The sequence below is a fragment of the Capra hircus genome, chromosome 19, assembly GCF_001704415.2.
Source record: "Capra hircus breed San Clemente chromosome 19, ASM170441v1, whole genome shotgun sequence".
In the NCBI taxonomy this organism is placed as follows: Eukaryota; Metazoa; Chordata; class Mammalia; order Artiodactyla; family Bovidae; genus Capra; species Capra hircus.
In genome coordinates this window covers 24,994,341-25,010,125 of record NC_030826.1, presented here as the reverse complement: position 1 = coordinate 25,010,125, position 15,785 = coordinate 24,994,341, and the positions used below count along the sequence as shown (strand labels likewise).

The window sequence follows — 15,785 nt, the reverse complement described above, 5'->3', positions numbered from 1 at the left end:
AGGATGGCCAGGAGGGTGGGAGACTGAGCGAAATGAAGTGGGGATGGACAGGAGCAGAGGGGGCAGAAACAAGCAGAGTCGAAGCCACCACTGGCAAGGGCATCCTGGCCGGTACCAGTCGCCTAGAGGCCAGCTGCTGCCATCATCTAGGGGACGCTGAGAAATATGGAACCAGCTCGTGGTGGAGCCAAGGCACCCTCACAAGCTCCCTGTCTTCCTTCTCCCACTGCTGCCTGGAGCTGCTTTCAGTGGTACTGGCATGCCAGTCCTCATCATCAGGTGACTCTGGAGGACACAAGGAACAAGGACAGATCCCAGCAGCCTGGGTCAGGCAGGAGTAAGGTGGGTGCTTACACTCCAAGGAGCTGAGGCGTAGGATTAGGGACCCAGCAGACTCTGGGGGCTGGAAGTGAGTGTGACTAAGGGAGGGGGAGAAACCAGCCAGGTCCTGCTCTTGGATGGGCTCCCAAGGGACAAGGGCCCATTGGCTAACACACCTGCCCAGGGCACCCTGCAGCACATCTCCCTGGGGAGGATACCTAGCCTTGGGGAGAGCTGATTCATTGGAGCAGACCCTGATGCTGGGAAATATTGAGGGCAGGAGGAGAAGGGGGCAGTAGAGGGTAAGATGGTTGGATGGCATCACTGACTCAATGGACATGAGTCTGAGCAAACTCCGGGAGATGGTGAAGGATGGGAAGCCTGGCATGCTGCAGTCCATGGGATCACAGAGTCAGAGAAGCCTGAGGGACTAACAACAGAAGTCTTGGGGAGGGACTGGCTGGGGCCCCTGGCACACAGAATGCCGACCCTGAGGAATCCATCAGCCTGAAGGTGGTGGCAAGGCCAAGCTGATTGTCCCTAGAAAGCCGTCCCTCCTGGGAGTCCTTCCTGGACCCTGAGTCAGGCTTGCAGGGAGCACAGGAGTTGCGGGACAGGTGCCGAGGTGCCGAATCCTGGAGCCAAACCGCCTTCAGGAGGGTGCGAGCCAGCCCGGGGATGCGGCGCGGCCTGGAGCAGGGGCCCAGGGGTGTCTGGGCACATCCTCCTGGCGCTCAGGGGTAGGAAAGGACGTGACGAGGGTGGGGGCTGGGAACCCAGGTCTACACAGCCCGCCAGGACCTCTGCTTTGGACAAGAGGCCAGGCCGTTTGTCCCCAGGGTCACCCACCAGGGACACCTTCTAGATCATCCTGCAGGGGGATGGCTCCGCTGGGGTGGGAGGGGGCCTCTCTGTCCTCGACCCCCTGGCATGAGAGTCTGTGTTCTACCTGCCACCAGTCTATTGCCTCCTGTAGTTCCCAAGACTCTGGGGCAGGGCCGGAAGCTGCAGGCTTCCAGAACAGGAAAAGGGGGGACTCTGGTAGCCGCCCAGCTCTTTTCTGATGCTGGCGACACATCCTGACAACACAGCGGCTGCAGACTCTGGGGCAGCATCGTATATTCAGTTGTCCAGTGCTGGCCCTGCCACAGAGGTGCCGCCAGGCCTTCAGGTCCCTCTGAGGCTAAGCATTCCACGCTTATCTTTGGGTTAATCCACCTGGTGACCTCTGGGCTGGCGTGAGAGAAAGGTGGATCCAGCCTTCCTGTGGGATTCCTGGGGGCTGGGTGGGTGCACAGTATCCTTCTGCAGTAGAATGGCCTTCCTTGAGATGCTAATGAACGGGGTAGACAGGCTGCTGAAGAGGCCAAAGGGCCCCGAGCCCTGGAAGGGGTCCGGAGAACCCTCCTCCCTGACTCAGGGCTTAGCCTGATGAGGAGGGCTGGGTGTAAGCCAGCAATAATATCCCACGAGTCCTGAGGGGTCCTGGGGTGGACCTCCTTGGCTGGACGTGGCCTAGGAAGCTGCCCATAAACTCTAGAAGATCCATTTTATCTGAATCAGGCTGGAGGGAATGACCCTGACATTGCTCTCCATGACCAACCAGATAAGGATTCAAGCTGGGCAGCCAGGCGCCTAAGGGAGCAGCTTCCCTTTCACGAGGGGGTCGGAACACGGGGTGGGGTGGGGATGTGACGGAGGCCTGAGTGCACCTTTATCTTTTTATTACAGCTGCTCTGATTATGGATAGAGTTTTTGTTTTGCTCTAATTTTCAAGACAATTCCTCCTTCGGAAGAAAACTTAACCAAAATGCCCCCCTTTCCCCATTAACTCACAGGTTTTCGTGGGCATCTTTGCCTTTCATCTCTGAAGTCTCCTCTCTCCTGCCACAGAGGCCTGTTTTTCATCGGAGCTCAAGCTCCCTGTGAATCAAGGCACAGAGCACGCGGCTCACGGAGATAAGTCCGTGCCTTTAAAAATGACAGCAACAGGGACTTCCCTGGTGGTCCAGGGGCTGAGACTCTGCGCTCTCGATGCAGGGGGCCCTGGTTTCACCCCTGGTCAGGGAACTAGATTGCGTACACCCCTATGAAGATCCCATATGCCGCAGCAGAGATCGAACAATCCCAAGTGCCGTAATTAATACCGGGGGCAGTCAAATAAATACAAATAAATTTTTAAAAAATTAAAACTGACAACAACATTTTGAGGTGTTTGTCAGCCATGCGTCATGGTTTCTGTGCACAGCCTGGCTGCTGTCAAGGTTGACCTTGGTGAACCATGCCTGTGTGCTGGGAACCAGAAGGTAAACTTTGCAGAAGTGGCGTGCTTCTGGGAACATTGCGAGCGTTCAGTAAATCTGGGCTTGGATTGATTGGGACACTCTCAGGCAGTCTGCCGTGACCTGTCCTAAAAGACACTTGCGGCCAAGTGGAAGTCCATCCAGTTCTACCCCAAGAACAAGCGCTCGTTAATTGCTTTGACTTGCGTTCAGTGGCGCACCTGTTCCTTCTCCCTGGGCTGGGCACTGGGTGGGTGCGGGGGTCAGAGAGGACTTGCCCGCAGGCCACAGAGGAGCTTGCGGTGGGGGGAGGCACTGGAGCATGACTGCAGGTGCCAGGGGTTGGGGCAGAGCCTAGAGTGTCCAGGGAGGCCTGGAGCAGCGAGCAAGCTAGCAATCATCAGAATCGGAATGGCGGGGGGCAGGGTGGGGGGAAGCTGGGAGAGGAGTTGCCGAGGAAGAAACGTTCTAACTGGCCTTGAAGATAGAGGAGGTTGGAAGGGAGGAAGGCAGGGAATGGCATTCCGGGGAGAGGGAACAGCACGTGCGAAGGCATGGGGAGCCACAGGAGTGGCAGGAAATGGAGGGCAAGCCAGCAGGAGATGGGGCTGCTGACCAGAAACGGTCAGAACCGGACAGGAAGTGCTCTCCAGACTCAGCTGCCCAGCCAGAGGGGTTTCCTGCAGGACCCAGCACACTACCCAGACCCACTGCGGTGTCACCATCTCAGACTTACTCGAATCTCATGTACATGAAGCGGAGCCACAACCAGGAGAGCAGGAGCATGATCAGCATGTTGGGGAAGGCGAATCCGAACCAGGAGGCGAAGTTCAAGACGTCTTTGCTGTCCGGAAACAACCTGATGGGAGCAGCGCCAGTCCCATGGCCAGTCTCCACCAGATGCTCGCCCAGGAGAGTGGGCAGGCCGGGCCCTCTGGACAGAGGCTGAGCTACAGCCGGGCCCCGAGAGGTGGCCTGAAGCAGGGGCCCCAGAACATAGCCACGCACAAGACAAGCCTGAGGTGTGACCAACCGGCCCTCCTAGGGGTCCACACCTGGCTGAGAAGCGCGTGAAAAGCAAGGCCCTTCAGTCCAGAAGAATACACGTTTGTATACACATAACTGGCCAATAGCTCCAGGGGGTCCACAGATTCCTCAGAATCACCTAGTGGATGTGGGCTTTCACAAGAGAAGGGTCCCCTTAAAAGATCAGATCTCAAAAGCTTCCCAGGGTGGAATCAGACAATGTTTCCTGGGGGCTGGAAGAGGGTCACTTCCACCCCCAGCCCCAGGCACTGATCCATTTAGCCCAAGAGTGAAGTGGCATAGAGCTTCACTGCTGGCTCAGCAGTAAAGAATCCACCTGCCAATGCAGGAGGCATGGGTTCGATCCCTGGGTCAGGGAGATCCCCTGTAGGAGGAAATGGCAACCCACTCCAGTATTCTTGCCTGGGAAATCCCATGGCCTAAGGAGCCTGGTGGGCTACAGTCCATGGGGTTGCAAAGAGTCGGACACGACTGGTCAACTAAACAGCAACATAGCCACAAAGTTTTCCTCACTCAGCACAGACAGGCAGCTTTGCCCAGAGGAGCTCTGGGGAGAAGCATAAGGCTGTCATTACAGAAAACACTTGCAGAAGCAAAGCGGTCTGCTTGTTCCATCTCAAGTGTCTGCCCTGCCAGGCTTCAGGCCTGCCCTTCCCACCTCCAAGCTGCCCTCCCCACCCCTGTCCAGGGTGCTTGTCTGCACAGGACGGGCACCACCATACTGCTGTTCCTTCTCTCTGTACCTACTGTGATTTGTACTTACATTCATTAACACATTTACATGACCCATCAGAACTCTCCAGGCATCTGCTACCCTCAGTTGCCCTTGAGTATCCCACTGGCAGGCCCCAGGACCCTCTCACTTCTGTGATCCCAGCCTCACAAGACCAGGCACAGAACTGAGTGAGTGAGTGAGCTGGTGAGGCACCAGCTGACCTAACTGCTAACCTCCCCCAACGTCATAGGACCATCATCATTAAAGAGCAAGGTTGTGAACCAGCTTTGAGGGGAGTATCTTTAGGTGTCTGTTTTCTATAAGTTTTAACCAAGGACCCTGCTTGTCGGACTATGTTGTCGTTTCCCATGACTGGCTCTGGAATGTGGCTCAATCCACATTCCCCTTCTGAGCAAGAATCCTGAGCCCGGGAAAGAAAGGTGGGACTTGGCCCAGAGCGAAAAGCAACCCTGTCTGTGGACATCAGCTCCCCCGCTGTGGGGTCCTGAGCATGTGCAGGGAGGCTGGGCCACAGAGGCTGAAGGCAGCCCATCCTCCCTGCTCTGACATGTCCCCGCAGCTGAAGCGGAGCCCAGCTGAAGCGGAGGCAGCGGTGGGTGGGCCCCTCCAGCCCCGTCCCTCTCACCCTGTTACTGTCCCCAGAGTCATGGCCAGCGACTCACTCTTGCATCTGGCCCAGGAGCACCACGTTGGGTCCCGTCCCGGTCAGGGTGGCGGTGCCTCCGATGCTGGCCGAGTAACATATGCACAGGGTCATGGCCTTGCACACGTTCTTCCTGTTGACCTCCTGCTGCTTCACAGAGGGACCTTCCAGAGTCGCCTGGTTCCCTGCGGTGGGCACACCGCCATGAGCTGAGCCAGCCCAGCTCCAGCTCCAGCTCCCGACCCAGCTGCTGACTTGAGGCTCTGGGCATGCCGGCTCTGCTGGCTCTTCCCCCAGGTTTTCCTTCCTCAGCCTCAAGCCCCAGGCTGTGGTCTGACCCCACCTGCCACCCACGGTCTCGTCCCACGGCTCCTCAATGACTTGTGTAAAAACTCAGCAGCTTCAGACACACTCCTTTCTTTCCTGCCTCCTTGCTCTCACTCAAGATGTTCCCTTCATCTGGAGGGAGTAGGGGCAGGGGGTGGTCCCAATCCATCTCAGATGTCCTCTCCTCCTAGCAAGGCCTCTCCCTTTTTGGCACTTCCTCCGTGTCTGGTTTATGGCATTCTGGGGCCTCTCTCAAGTCAGATGAGCTGACCGAGGGGCCTCTTGAGCCCACCCCACCAGGCTCTGTGAATCTGCAGTACGAGGGTGTCTGCTTCATCTCTGCAGGCCAGGACCTGGCCCAGGGTCTGGCCATCAGCACAGGCCCCGAGAGGCCATGCGGGGCCCTAGGGATGAACGATGCAGAGGAAAGACACAGGCACTCTGACTTCCTTGAGCTCAGTGTCCAGCAGGGAAGCCAAGGTGTGACCACCAACCCCAAAACCTGTGGGAATAGAGTGGCGGAGGGACTTGGCTCGTTCAGAGGAGGCCTCCCTAAGGATGAGTAGGGGTAGAAAGGATTCCAGGGCATCCAGTAGGTGCTCAAAAGATACCCAAATGAATAATCACATCAACGAGTATTGACTTCTGTGATGGAAGGAACAGATGCGGGGGGAACTTGCTGTAAGCTCCATGAAAAGATGGAACTTTTATACACTAATCACATTCCTAAAAGTTAGGAAAAAGGCATTTCAAAGTATTTCTCTATGTGCTTGTGAAAAAAGAGGGCTCCAGGAAGCAGGGAGGTGGCTCAAGTTTTTGGAAACAGAGGAGAGGACTGCCCTGGCCAGGGGCTAACCTGGCAGCTCGCCGGCCTTGCCCTTTTCTGCCAGCTCCAGGGTCCCCAGGCTGGCCTCGGTGGCTGCACTCGTGGCCTCCATCTGCTGCAGCACGGCCTCCACGATGGGCACCATCATGGCCGTGGTGGCCGTGTTGCTGATCCACATGGAGAGAAAGGCCGTGGCGCCCATAAAGCCCAGCATCAGCCTGCAGAGGAGGGGCAGAGAGGAAAGCCAGAGAATTCCCCACCCCCAGCCACCCCCAACCCCTAGGGAACTAGGTCCTGCCCTCTGCAGGGACGCCAGGGCCCAGCACCAGGGTGCAGAGGCCTGTTTGGGACTGGATAGTCTAGGAGTGATGCTGTGTTAATACCTCCCTCCCGACCTCCCTCCCTCTGCCACTCTCCACAAACATTACTGACGTCTACTCTGCTGGCTACTGGGTCACCACGGGGCCTCAGCTCCCATCGCGGCTCTAAGGAGCTCACGCTCCAGCAAGGTAAGCACAGGCGTGCAGCTGGCGCCGGCACAACCTAGGGGCGCACAAGGAGCAGTCCCAGCTTCCCACTTCTACCTGGAGGATTCCCAGCCCCCCAGATCCTGCTCCGCCTGAGTTCAGAAGGCCTACATGGAGTCAGGCTTCCAGGAGGGGGAGAGCCATGAGGGGCCTGGGGAAACGGGACCTCCCTCATGGCTAACCCCCGCCCCACCTTTCCACTCACACACTGTGCCCCCCTCCACTCTGCCGTGGATCAGAGCCCCAGAGAGTACTCAAAAAACATATTTCCTCCCCGTATGGCACCCCCCTTTCCACCTCTGTCCCTGCTGAGTCATCTGCCTGGAAAACTCCCCTCATGGCCCTTCAGAGCCTTCAGGCAGCACCCCTTCTCTGTCGCCTCCCCACCAGTGCACACGGGGTATGGCTGACCACACCCTCCTCCGTCTTCTCTAGGACGCTCCTCCCTGGCTGGAGCCGGAACTGTGTCCACGTCCGCCCCATGAGCACGGAAGGTCTGATTCTTCTCCATGGGTCCCACACACTTGGCACTAGGCCAGGAGCAGAAGGCTTTCCAGGGTTGGGAAGCAGGAGGGGGTTGGCTGAATGGAACTCAACTTCTTGGTCCCCACGCCCTTCTGCAGTCAGGCCCCTCCCCAGGGCCACTCATTTATTTGCCTGAAGAAGGGTCTGGGGGCTGCTCTGCACTGTGGTTTAGCCAATGTCCCCGCAGGTAGACCTCATGGCCTCAGAAGTACAAAGGCTGGAAGCCAGGCTTAGAGGAGGGAGCAGTGACCGGGGGTAGCAGAGAAGCATGAATGAACATCCTGGATGTGGTTTGGGAGCAAGACACTCCAGCACACTCCAGAAGAAGGTCCACCCGCTGATGGAGAAAAGCCTCCCACTCAAAGGAGCCTCGGAACAAGAATTTGGGAGCCTGCAAGGCCTCATGTTTCTAGGCAATCAGTTCTGATGTGACCCTGAAAACCAATCACTGGAAGAGCTCGATGTCAAGAAGGGTCACAGGTCAAAGAATCACAAGCCCTTACTCAACAGAGCTGGGGTGCCAAGGGTGCTCAGACACTGGCCTCCTGGAGGGCCGGCAGGTCTCTGCTTTCAGGGCCCAGCACTGTCCTCGACACAAGGACATTGAAGGACAGACTCACTGTGAACTAACCCACCCGCCTTCCCAGGGCTGGGCTGGGTCATGGCAGCATTTAGAAAGATGCATCCTGAGTTCCGGATTAGAGGGGGCAGGGCGCCATCAGACAGGCCAGGTCCAATCCCCATGTGAAGTCAGCAGACCATTTAACCCCTCTCTGCCTCAAATTCCTCATCTACAGAACAGAACACGGGTAATGAGAATAAACCCCAACTCTCAGAGGTGTACGAAGAGTTAGAAGCGGTGATGAATAAGTCCCTGGTATCATGCCCTGGGTACTGCAGGCACCACAGGGTGTCTGCAAGATCAGCTCCGTGACTTGGCGGGAATGGCCTGTGACTGGTGGGGAGACCTTGGAGAGGGGTGAGACAACTGAGTGGTGGGGGGAAGGTGAGGTGGGCAGCAGCTTTGCAGAGGGAACAGATGTGCCAGTTTTGGAGAGATTTTTCTACTTCCCCCTGAGCTAGGTAGTTCAGCCATCTCTTTCCTGCTTTCCCCACACAACTCCTAGGGGCATCAGGTACAGCTTGATCCAGCCTCCACCCACCTTGTCCCCTGGATCCTGCAGCCTTTCCCCCAAGGAAGTCTTCTGAACATGCAGGGACCCTTGATGAGCAGTCTCCTCTAGATTCAGAGAAACTTTACCCACTGCTGCTTACCATACACCTCCCCCCAGTTGCTCCCCTGCTCCCACCATCCTTGCATCTGGCCTCCCTAGCTAAGACTGTAACATGACCCACCCAGGGGTCTGCCTGGCTGCCCTGCCCAGGTAAGACCGCGGTCAGCCCTTGCCTGTGAGTCTGTGGCACACATTCCCCTCCCCAGCCCTGGGCCTAACTGCAAGAGAGAGGAGGCATAATTACTGTGCAGGCTTGGTCCCCACCCAGAGGAGCGTGCGCAGGGCAATCCTCTTGTGCAGCTTCCAGTGCTCCACGGCCACAGCCACGATGAGGCCGCCAAGGAACAGCATGTTGGTATCCTTCATGTACTGGATGCTCACCTGCGAGTGGGCACAGAGGCCGCATCAGACCCGCCCCCTGGCCACACACTACTTGGCTCAGGGCCACCCAAGTCCCCAGAGACGGGTGAGCAGAACAGATGCTGACTTCAGGGCAGCTTGGAGTGGGGATGGAGGGTCAAGTGTACATCCCTCTGCCAGAGGGAGCCCACAAACAGGGTATGATCTGGTCTCCCAGATCCTACACAGCTGAGAGCTGAGCTCAGAGGATGAGTTGTAGGGAGAGATGCTCTGGGGCGCTCACCTGCTTAGAGTCCAGAATCTTGAAGAGTGGGAAAAGCAAGGCAGGCAGGAGGGCAGTGACAGCCAGAGGGATGACTTCTGTGCACCAGTAAACGGCCATGACGATGATGATGTAGGCACACCTGACAAACTGAAGAGACAGCCCTGAGCTCCTGCAAGCTGCTGCCACCTCGCTCCCCGGCCCAGAGCACTCAGCGTGGCAGCGGGCACACACGCCTGTGTGCACACTCAGCGTGGCAGCGGGCACGCACGCCTGTGTGCACACTCAGCGTGGCAGCAGGCACACACGCCTGTGTGCACACTCAGCGTGGCAGCAGGCACACACGCCTGCATGATCACTCAGTCGTGTCCGACTCTTTGCAACCCTGTGGACTGTGCAACCCACCAGGCTCCTCTGCCCATGGGATTCTCCAGGCAAGAACACTGGAATGAGTTGCCACGTCATCTGATGTGAAAAGCCAGCTCACTGGAAAAGACCCTGAGGCTGGGAAAGATTGAGGGTAGGAGAAGGCAATGACAGAGGATGAAATGGCTGGATGGTATCATCAACTCAGTGGACATGAGTTTGAGCAAGCTCTGGGAAATGGTGAAGGACAGGGAAGCCTGGCGTGCTGCAGTCCATGGGGTCGTAGAGTTGGACAACCTCCAAGGGATCTTCCTGATCAAGGGATCTAACACGGGTCTCTTATCTCTCCTGCACTGGCAGCTGGGTTATTTACCACTAGCGCCACCCAGGTGCACAGCACAGCTATCTTCTAATTCGATCTTTCTACTGGCCTCATTCCACACTGCTGCTTCCTTTCTTTTTTTGCAAATCAGATCGTATCACTCCTTTGTTTAAAAGCCTTTCTTTGCCTTCAGGACAGAAGCTAAATGCTCTAGCACTCTTTGGAGACCTTCTTCCCTGGAGCCGGCCCTCCAGCCACATCTCCTTACTCCCACCGTGAGCTCCACGACCCCAGAGCCATGGTGAGAACTGAGGCCTTTGCCCCACCTCCTGCGGCTGCAAGACGCTCCCTTGGCCTGGAGACAGAGCTCAGGGCTCAGCTCACTGCTGCTCCTTGGGCATCTCCCCCTTCCTGCCCCTAGCCTGGGTCTGCGCCCTTCCTCTGTGCCCCTGCCTCCACCCCCAGCAAGCAGCACACTGAGCTGGCATTATTTGTTTCACCAGCACCACTCCTGACCCACCCACCCGCTCCCCCGAAGAGTGGAGTCAGCAGTGGAGGGCAGAATCCGTGTCACTCAGCATCCAACGCAAGCCTGACACCCCAGGGACACTCAGCAAGTGCTGATTGGAGGAACAGCCAGCACAGCATGTGCTGTGACTAACGCACCTGCGCACAATCATGGTTTATCATCACCCGAGATAACGTGTGATATGCACGGAACATCGCACAAAGAGACATTCTTTGCCTGGATTGTCCTATCAGGGATAAAATACCCCAGGACACCAGCACCCTAGGACACCTCCCTACTCTGAGGCAGGGTTTCTCAACCTCAGCACTATCGATGTTTTGGGTTAGACGGTTCTCTGTTGAGGGGGAGGGGCCTGTCCTGTGCACGGCAGGGTGTGTGGGAGCACCCCAGCCTTCATCTCACTAGATGCCAGTGGCACTCTCCAGTTGTAACAACCACAAAAGGTCTCTAAACTTTGCCAGATGTCCCCAAGTTGAGAAGGAAAGGGAAGTCAATGCTGGTGACACCACTGGGCTGAAGGCAGGACAACAATGTGGTTAGAAGCCCAGCCTTTTACACCAGGCAGGCCTGATCAGTGATCAGTATCTGCCACTGCGTGGCCTACCTTGTCTTTGAGGTCGAGAAAGAGAGGTAGGAATGATCTGCTGCAGGGGTGGGCAGTGAGGAAGGGGTGGGCAGTGAGGGAGTGTGCTGTAGAGATTTCAAACACAGTTGCTGAGTCACTAAGTCTTCTGCAACCCCGTGGTTGCAAAACCCCACCAGGCTCCTCTGCCCATGGGATTTCCCACGCAAGAATACTGGAGTGGGTTGCCATTTCCTCCTCCAGGGATCTTCCAGACCCAGGAATCGAGCCCTTGTCGCCTGCATTGGCAGGCAGATTCTTTACCACTGAGCCACCAGGGAAGCCTCTTCAGCACAGTAATACTGTCTAAAACTCAGTCTCCTTCTTATCATCTGCTGCTGCTGCTAAGTCGCTTCAGTCGTGTCTGACTCTGTGCGACCCCATAGATGGCAGCCCACCAGGCTCTCCCGTCCCTGGGATTCTCCAGGCAAGAACACTGGAGTGGGTTGCCATTTCCTTCTCCAGTGCATGAAAGTAAAAAGTGAAAGTGAAGTCGCTCAGTCGTGTCTGACTCTTAGTGACCCCACGGACTACAGCCCACCAGGCTCCTCCGTCCATGGGATTTTCCAGGCAAGAGTACTGGAGTGGGGTGCCATTGCCTTCTCCATACTGTTTCTCTACCTTTTTGTAAACCTATTGTTAACCTTATTATTTTACAACTCAAAATCTCTCCATAAAACCCACATGTGAAATGTCTTTTGCAATTTGGTGGGAGGAAAAGCTTTGTCTCCTACAGAGACTAATATGCTTCCTCTTTTTGAAAAGAAGGATTATGCAACTTATCCTGTGTTCTTTTTTGTCTTGGCTGCCAGGAAGCTCCGAGTCAAACTGTGTGCTCCATCATATGATAGCAATTCTCAATGTCTTTGATAAAATACTCCTCCCACTCCCAACCCTGGCCCCTCTCCCTGCTTGTTTCATGTCCTCACTTACAAATCAAGGCTTGAAGAGCACCCATTCTAAACATATGCCACATAGAAAGTGATGTTTTTATTATCTAAACGGCAGGTGACACGTGTAAGCAATTTTCCCAGACAGTTCCTGGAGGCTCCAAACGTAGCCAATAGAAAGCACACAAGACTAACCACCCACTCTCCTCCATGCTTTTATCAGAAGGCTCAGGAGATGCCCCTGAATAACGTGCTAAGTCATTTCAGTCTTCTCCGACGCTTTGTGACCCCCATAGACTGTAGCCCGCCAGGCTCCTCTGTCCATGGAATTCTCCAGGCAAGAATACTGGAGTGGGTTGCCATGCCCTCCCACAAAGTTGACCCTCCCTCATCTAGAATGCTCCAGATGGTTGTGGGAAGATCAGGAAAGGACAGGTGACCTTTGAGAAGCCTGAAGAGAGGCTGGCAACCGTGCAGAATGAGATGGGTTCTAATTGCAGATGGGAGCCTGAACCCCAGTGAGCTCAGAACCTTCTCTGCAGCAGAGAGTATGACCAGGGGAGTACTTCAAGCTGAGCTCACTGTGGACAATGGGATTTAAAGGTCAGCACCCAGCACAGTACTGAGCACAAAGGGTAGCTCAATAAATATGTTAAATGCACAACTGAAGAAAACTGTGGCTTATCATTAACCTAATTATTAAGAAGGGCATCCACGACATATTGTTTAATGGGAAAAGTATAGCTAAAAGAACATACTGTGTGTACATTATGGGATTTGAATATATTCTCATTTTCACTTTATACTTTCCAGACATTAAAAAAATTTAATAACAATGAATGTATTGTTTATTTAATAAAAAGCAATTTAAAGAAAAAGAAAGAACCCAGAGAATGGGTAGAAAAGTGGAGGAGAGATGATGACTGGAAGGAAGCAAGGTGTAGGAAAATAAAAGAAGGAAGCCTGCAGCAGAGAGAGTTCAGGGCACCGATGGAGGGGGACTCACCCTAGGAGTCGCTACCGTCCCCTTGGATGGTGCTGCCCAGGCTGCTGAGCTCTCACAGCCTTCCCTGCCACTCTGCCCCTGACCCTGGGCTTCCTTGCAAACTTTGTGGCCCTGAGGGTGGGGGCAGGGAGCTCTTCAGTGGTGACCAAAACAGAAGCTCAAAGGGAGAAAACAAGGAGACAGGGCTCCAGGCTCCCGGGCACCTGCCCCACCACCAGGCAAGAGAATGCAGGAAGACAGCCTTTGAAATGACTGTCACTGATGGCTCCCCTTCCCTTGCCTGATCCTCCCTCCCATCGTAACACACAGACACAGATACAACCTGAGCTGGGGGTCCTAGCTCAGGGTCTCCACTGTATGTTGGAGGGGTAGGGGGCGGGTGGTCTTGGTCACACTCTCCTGGAGCAGGAGGGTCAGCAAAGTGACTGTAATTAGTCTGGGGAACATTATTCCCACCAGCAGGACTCAAATCACAGCTCTCCTGCCTGACTCCCTCCCACAGCCAGTTACAGCCCCAAATCTCTTTCTACAGAGGAAATACTGTGAATCACAGTTGATGTGGCAACTGAAGAGCCACCCTTGTTGGACCTGCTGTCCTCAGCCCATCCAGGGTCTGTGATCAGCCTACCCAAGGGCTCCTCCCCCACCTAGGAACCAGCATGATCTCTTTTGGCCCCTACGGCCATAAAATGTCAAAACCAAGCCTCCTTGCTCCATTGTACAGATGAGAACATCAAGTCCCAGAGAACACAGGGGCTTGGCTAAAATCACAAGGATGGGTGAAAGGCAGAAGTCCAGTTCTCTTGAAGCCTGGCTTCCTGATACCCAGTACAATCCCACTCCTCCAGGACTGCCTTCAGAACGCCACCCAAAGAGATCCTCTGTTGCCCAAACCTGCCTGGGTTGTAGGGGGTGGGGGGAGCAGAGGTTTCCTGTCTGGGCTGAGAGTGAAAGGCTGAAAGAGGGAATAAGTAAGGAGCAGCCAGCAGCCACAAAAGGTTTCAAAGGGCTCGGGCCTCTGCCAAACGGGCCTCTCACTGCCCAGCGGGGCCTGGGCCAGCGCTCCCGGCACCGCCCCCACCCTGCGGCCAAGGCCATTCATTCTCTGCTTCCTTCCCGGGAGCCCTCGGAGGCCAGGGCTCGGAACGCAGCTTCCCCGCAACCCTGGGTCGTGCCACCCAAGGCGTGAGTTCTGGGAACATGTTCTGCCTCCTGCCGCAGCCACAGCGGGCAGTGAGCGAAAGCAGGCCAACCTGACCTGCCTTTTCAGCTGGGAGCGGCAGCAGGACTCTGATTCAGCTGTGGCTTCCTAGGCTTCAGAGCTGGAAAGAAATGTGCATCATAGATAGGAAAACTGAGGCTCGAAGGAGGGCCAGAAGGGGACAAAGATAGGACTCAGGAGCCCCTGGTGGCTCCGACGGTAAAGAATCCGCCTGCAATACAGAAGACCTGGGTTCGATCCCTGGGTTGGGAAGATCCCCTGGAGGAGGGCATGACAACCTGCTCCAGTATGTTTGCCTGGAGAATCCCTATGGACCGGGGAGCCTGGCGGGCTACAGTCCAGAGGGTCGCAAAGAATCGGACACAACTGAGCAACTAAGCACAGCACAGGGTCCACCGAGGTCGAGACTTTGTCCTGTCTGTCCCTGAGTGGCCTCAGAAGCCACCTACAGCTGGGAAGTCCCCAAGTGAAGAGACAGGAGCGAGAAGGAAATGCCAAGTGCCCAAGCTCCCTGTTGGTACAGGTGGCATTTAGGGACCCTGGGGACCGGGTCATGCACCTGGGAAATTCTGAGCCTGTGGATGGGCTGTGTGGCCAAGATCTGTGCTATTTTCTAGGTTTGTGTGCTTTCCAAGACGGTTCTTGTTTCCAGGGATCTGTGAATCCCAAGATCCATGCCCCTCAGAATTCCTAGCAGGGCACCTTCCACAGCACCCGGAGCTCCAGAAGGTGCGTGACCCCGGGGAAGTCGTGCCCGCCCGCGTATCCGTGCGCTCCACCTAATGGTCCCGGGTTTGGTGCCCCATAAGGGGCACCCGGCTCCCGGAAGCCACCATGCTGCCCAGAGACACAACTGACCTTGGCGGGCATCAGAATGATGAGTGGCAGCAGCAGGATCGGGGTGAGGAACAAGATCACGAAGGACTTGAACTTGGAGACATAGCTCAGTGCCGAGGCCATCGCGGAGAGGGAACCTGGCGGGAGAAGCGAGAGAAGGGCAGCCAGTCGTTGCACGGGCTTAAGAAGGGGCCGCGGTCCAGGGTGGGTTGGAGGGGGCGGCGGCAACTCCGCCTCCCACGACGGAGCCTCCCCTCGGCCCCGGGGGCGGGGACATCCCCGCAAGGTCGGTGGGACAAGCCTGCCCCCAACTCTGCCTCCGGGCGGGGCCTGCGGGCTCCAGCGCTACGGGCAGGCGCTCCAGGAGGGGTCGGGTGCCCGGCACCTCCAGACTCTCCAAGCCTTTCCTGCAGTGCCTTAGACAGGCGTGCCCGAGGGCGTCCAAGCGGGAGGGATCTGTCATTCAGTCGGGGCTTAGACATTCGGGTGGCCCCCCGACCCCCCTCTGCATCTTCATCTGCCTTTCCTGGGCGCCGTCTGGGTCCCAGGTGAAGGTTCCCAGCAGTTTCTGAGTCTTTCAGATCCATCTCCCCAACCTCTCCCTCCCTTTTCACCTGGTTACCTCTGCTCCTCACACGCCGGAGGGGTCTCCCGCAACGGCAATGACCCACCGAGCAGCCAGCGCGGTCTGCTCCGGGGGCCTCTTCTCCTCGCCTCCCACCCACCCCACCACCCTCGTCCGGGTCACGATCGGTTTCCCTGCCGGGAATGCGCTGCTCTGAGCACAGGACCCGTCCCCCGCGCCCACGCCCTCTCCCACCCAGCGCATCCCGGGCACTCTCCAGCGATTGAGATTGAGAGGTGAAGCCACTGTCCTCTGCTGTCCCAGCGGCTTTCGCC

The 15,785-nt window shown here is 56.4% G+C and overlaps 1 protein-coding gene across 1 annotated transcript in view; it reads right to left on the bottom strand.

Annotated features, from left to right (window-relative positions):
- The window catches only part of SLC13A5 (solute carrier family 13 member 5), a 30,090-nt gene extending 15,005 nt beyond the window's left edge, over positions 1 to 15,085 (bottom strand). The window contains exons 1-6 of the mRNA XM_005693426.3: positions 14,907 to 15,085; positions 9,113 to 9,241; positions 8,714 to 8,850; positions 6,213 to 6,400; positions 5,049 to 5,214; positions 3,340 to 3,462 (exon numbers count right to left, since the gene is read on the bottom strand). Of these exons, the coding sequence (XP_005693483.1) occupies positions 3,340 to 3,462; positions 5,049 to 5,214; positions 6,213 to 6,400; positions 8,714 to 8,850; positions 9,113 to 9,241; positions 14,907 to 15,008 (845 nt within the window). The 5' untranslated portion in view covers positions 15,009 to 15,085. The remainder of the gene's footprint in view (positions 1 to 3,339; positions 3,463 to 5,048; positions 5,215 to 6,212; positions 6,401 to 8,713; positions 8,851 to 9,112; positions 9,242 to 14,906) is intronic.